At 36.4% G+C, this 5,374-nt stretch overlaps 1 protein-coding gene across 1 annotated transcript in view; it reads right to left on the bottom strand.

The window, feature by feature from the left end:
* The window catches only part of LOC106468958 (small conductance calcium-activated potassium channel protein-like), a 56,247-nt gene that overhangs the window by 30,191 nt on the left and 20,682 nt on the right, over positions 1–5,374 (bottom strand). The window contains exon 2 of the mRNA XM_022397358.1: positions 983–1,404. Within this exon, the coding sequence (XP_022253066.1) occupies positions 983–1,404 (422 nt within the window). The remainder of the gene's footprint in view (positions 1–982; positions 1,405–5,374) is intronic.

Raw genomic sequence — 5,374 nt, 5'->3', positions numbered from 1 at the left:
GTAGGCGAGTGAGAGTGATTTTGTAGGCGTGTGAGAGTAATTTTGTAGGGGTGTGAGAGTAATTTTGTAGGCGTGTGAGAGTAATTTTGTAGGCGTGTGAGAGTAATTTTGTAGGCGTGTGAGAGTGATTTTGCAGGCGTGTGAGAGTGATTTTGCAGGCGTGTGGAGTAATTTTGTAGGCGTGTGAGAGTAATTTTGTAACGTGCAGGTAGAATGATTTTATTCCCTCCCTAAATAGTGGTAAGAACGTTATAGGTTGGAGAGGGCCGGTCGTGGTTTATTAGTTAAGAGTGCCGCGCTGTGTCTAGGGTTCGAGACGTGATATGCCGTTAAGCCCGCTTTACACTTTCAGCAATTATAACCATGAAATTCAGCCCCGCCATTCGGTTAAAAGTAGTCTTTTGGCGGCGGATGCTACTAAATGGTTTCCTCCCTATTCGTCAGCAGTTCTAAATTTGGGATGGAGTCTTGGTGATCTCTAATCTGGACTTTTAGTCAACGTGTCACATAAGGTGTCACCGTTCAGGTTTAAAATACCAAATGCTTCAATGTTTAGAACAAATACTAACAGTGGCATGACTAAGATTTGTCCTATGCAGCAATCATTTTTCTAATTTAACGTCCGGTGTATGATCATCGCTTTCTCGAATGACCCAGGTAAACAGTTGCATTTGTAACCTGGTAAATAATAAAAAAAAGGCCTGCACACCTGGTGGTTTTTAAAACTCTCCGCCTGAGGACCATTTTGACTGAGAAAGAAAATAGATTGTTACGAGTTTTTACATGAAAGGATATTTACTTCTGTGACAATACATGTATTTTTACTCTTTTGACCAAAAGAATAAAATATTTTTGTCAAAATAAACTACAAATTGTGGAACACAATTTTAAAAAATATTATACGATCAAATATTGAATACCGATTTCCTGAAATCTCTTTGAAATCACGAGTGGAAATTAGAAAGAAAAAAAATGACGATACCTTTCACACAGACGGAGTGTCCAGCTAGCAATGATCCATAGGGACACCATAAAGACTAGCAACACAGTTCCTGGACATATCGTCATCAAGGTCTTCAGTACGAACCTGGTGTTGAAGTTGATGCGATTAAGGGCACCAATACTTCTGGATGAAGCATCCGTAAAGAGTTTGCTGTGCAGCAACATGACCCGACAGATGAGGTAGAGACGAAGAAACATGGGAAGCGATAATGTCACATCAATGGGGACTTTAGTGGACTCAACTCGACCCCCGTGGTTAGATAGTTTAGTGGTCCACATGAAGTAATACTCCCCAGGCACTGGATGCACACCACAGATTGTTAGTTCTAGAAGGATTAGAGTTATTCTTTCCCATGTCATTGCTATCCTCCAGTCATCAGCACAGTTGTCGATCAGGAAGAGCTATCCAAAAATAAGTTAAAAAATGGCCATTAAACTAAATGAATCATGCTGAAACCTAATAAAGCCTAAACATGATCTACAAGTACGTGACGTGAGGAGACAAATCTAAAGAGTTGGAGAGTGACGTCAATACTTAACAAAACAAAAAACAGGGAAAATCAACTTAACATGAGGTTAATGACAAAGAAGACTAAAGAATAGATACTGTGTGAAACCTTTTGTAAATAAGGCATTGCGCGCAGAAGTTCGGGTGAATTATCTTTTCAACTCCTTCAAGCAATAAAGCGAATTTAATACAAGATCCAAAGAAAGTTAGATAAGAATACATCTCTTAATAGGACAAAAATCTCATTTTTAGCACTTGCTAATACTGAAAAGATAAAAAGAAACGGATGTTAATGATAATGACTAAATCCCTAAGCTAAAGAAACATGATAATGACTAAATCCCTAAGCTAAAGTAACATGATAATCACTAAATCCTTAAATTAAAGTAACATGGTAACTTCGTGTTTGACTAAACATTTATAAGCTTTCCAACTCATTAAGTGAGTCCCGAAGCAAATCTCGAAACACTTAAGCCTACAACAGTGGTTAAGTACATGCAAATTAATAGAGGGATTTCAAAAATAAATTGTTTTTAATCTAAACATTGTCGCGTTTGACGAAAATTCGCTGTAACAGCACGCACGTCACAAAGAAGGTAGAAAGTGGTAAATAGTTGTACCGACGTTTTCAACTATCAGTAACGTACATACGGTAGCAGTGAATACCCATTAAAATACTAAAGGATAGGAAACACGCCTGTTTGTTTCTTATTAAGTGAACATAAAGCTGCACAAAGGGCTATCTGTGCTGCGGCCTCTATCTGGATCCAACCCCGAATATAATATTTTAGCGTTTTAAGTCCTCAAGTTTTACTGCTGGGCCACAGGGAAGAGGTGGGGGAGAGAACATTTTGGACTGGTTAAGTTTTAATTTAAATGTGTATCGTAACCTGTTTGTTAATGGGAATTTCTTTTCTTTTTTTCTCACGTCTTGCTGAATATTATTACAAGCGAATATCATAGCTCTGCAGGGGCACTATATAAATTAAATAATAATAATATGATGTGTTTTCCTCTCGAAGCTCTCTCCCCCCCTTCGTGGATGATTCAGAAATAAGTTGAGGGTTCTAATATTATATTCTGGGTTCTTTTCATGCGTTGGGCACAATGTAAATAGTCCATTGTGGAGGTTTGTGATTAAAAGAAATAAGCAAACAAGCAACCAATCAAAACGATTAGGAAAACATAACATTAATGAAGGATAATTTTCTTTCACTGAAACATTTATATACCCGACGCTGTTTTATTTTTAAATTTAGTGAGTAATCACCATGTTTTATTATGATACGTGAGAGAATTTACTTTAGAGACATACGAATCATATATTGTCAAGTTAAACTTTTCCCATTTACGTTTACCGTTAAGAAAAATATGTTTAATATAACGAAAACAACCAGGCCCGAATTTAAGAAAATTTGGTAAGCCGATAATTTGACTTGAAAAACCTAATAATTTATTTTCTAAGTTAATTTACTGGAATAATTTAGCTGTCTTAAGTTAGGTACAACCCAAAACAAAAGAATTATTTATCATTATTCACAGGAGACATTACTTAACTGCTCGAGTTTAATCTCCATTAAGTCCAACTGTAATAGAATTCCTACAAAAGTTTTATTTAAGGGAATTTAGCCAAAAAATCTGTAATTAATGCTACAAACAATCAGTTCTCTATGTGGTTCAGAATAATTCAGATTAAAAAATACACATCAAAAAGTAAAAGTTGTTTGTCAGAGATGATTACGTATTCTTCTCACAGGGCTGTGAAAATATGAAATATTTGTATTTCACTAAAGAAAGGTGGAATTACGTAAATATAATTCATTAGAAAATTTAGTTAAAAGGTTTACTGAAAACAGGAATGTCAAAAGCGTTATGAGAAAATTAATTTGCAATTAACTTTCGATTTCTAACCATAACTAATATCAAATAGAAAACAAACATTACGCCCGAGAAATAAACAATCTCTGAATATTTTGGTGTTTTTTTTTGTTTTTGTAATTAAGCATAAAGCTACACAATGGACTATCTGTGCTCTGCCCACCACAGCTATCGAAACCCGGTTTCTAGCGTTGTGAGTCCGCAGGCATACCGATGTGCCACTGGGGGGGGGGGCTTTCCCATACGAAAAACACCCGTCCTTTCCAAACACCAAAGCCCCCAGTAGCACAGCGGTATGTCTGCGGACTCACAACGCTAGAAACCGGGTTTCGATAGCCGTGATGGGCAGAGCACAGACAGCCCACTGTGTAGCTTTGTGCTTAACTACCGACTAACAACAAACTAACAAAGTATGGGAAAAGCTTTTCAAGAATAGCTAGATAGAAAAAAACAACACAGAATAGGAACCATTTTAAAAGTCATTAGTGTGTTAAGAAATCAGGAAATTACCAGACTGCAAGAATAAGATGGAACACCACAGTTTCTTGTCTTCGCACAACATTCGTGACTTAACGCTACCGCTCCATCATGTTTTAACCAAAGTGGAACAATTTCCGCAAACGATGAGCTCACAAATTTCTAATTATGAAAAAAATATGCATTATCCTTACCATATTAAATTATTTTGGCGCTTTTTTGTTCATTTCAGCCTGAAGCAATAAACTTCTGTAGACGTGGAACCAATAGCAACAAAAGTTTTATACGTTGCATATCAAACACTTCGAGTAATCAAACAGATAAATTACAGAAGAATAGGAGCTACCTGTAAATAGGTGTCCCCAAGTTTAAACTGATAGACTAAAGAAAAGGCAGCTAGTCAACAGCACCTACCGCTAATGTTTGAACTACTCTTGTCTGAGTGAGTAGTGGGATTTGATTGTCATTCTTACAACGCACTCATGGTCCCAAAATGTTGAACGCATTTTTTTTTTTGCGGCCATGGAACTCGGACCATGAACTAGAATATTCACAAATTGGCCAGGGCAAGCTAACCATAAGGCCGCGTCCTGTCCAATCAAGGTGAGAGATGGAGGGCGCTATATGTGTACATATTTCGCATTTTGGATGTTTGTTTATAAGAGATATTATTATACTGTTTTTATTATGTGAAGTAAGCATTTCAGTTTAGGAATGCATCACGAATTCTCAACAAGAAACTAATAAAGATTAAAATATATAGCATGAATATGCCCACATTGCCTTAGGCAGGTGTCCCTAAAGAAACGGTATCTTATTTCAGATTACAAGAAACAAAAGTACACTAATGATGTTAAGGTTGTGTGGAACTAGACGTCACGTATCAATGTTCTTCCCGCTAATTTTATAATAAGTTGTTTTCAAGCATATTGGGTTACCATACATGAAAAGTAAAAAATGAAAACGTTTTTGCGATAATGAAAGTCTTAACTAGTTGTTTCAGCCGACTAGTTTTGGTAACACAGTTTGTTAATACCTGTGGCCTGGTATTATCATACGCAAGAACATCCGCTAGCAGGGAACAAAAATTGACCTTTGACCTATTAGCACGATCAGTGGTCTGCCTCAGTTGTACTCGTATCAAGAGTTGTATGAAAATAAATTCCTGTATCTTTCTAAACATCACATATAGTTGATAGTTCAAAATATTAGGTCATCAAGAAATTAATATCGCATATTTTTAGATAAGAAAAACTCGAACAACTTATATATATCAAAACAAAACATTCATTAAATGAAATAGTCTCCAGTCTTATCAATGATGCTTTTCCATTTTACAAGCAGGCTGTTAATGCCCTGATTAAAGAAATCATTGGCTTTGAAGTAAAAAACATGTCGATGTCCTCTTTAAGACCTTTCACATCTGCATACGTCTTCCCATTAAAGTGGTGTTGCAGCGAACGAAAAAGATAGTAATCTGGTGGTGCCATATCTGGAGAATATGGTGGG

Source organism: Limulus polyphemus, unplaced genomic scaffold (assembly GCF_000517525.1).
Source record: "Limulus polyphemus unplaced genomic scaffold, Limulus_polyphemus-2.1.2 Scaffold3236, whole genome shotgun sequence".
NCBI classification, from domain to species: Eukaryota; Metazoa; Arthropoda; class Merostomata; order Xiphosura; family Limulidae; genus Limulus; species Limulus polyphemus.
Note: the sequence above shows the minus strand (reverse complement) of the source record. Positions and strands in the feature narration are given on the sequence as shown.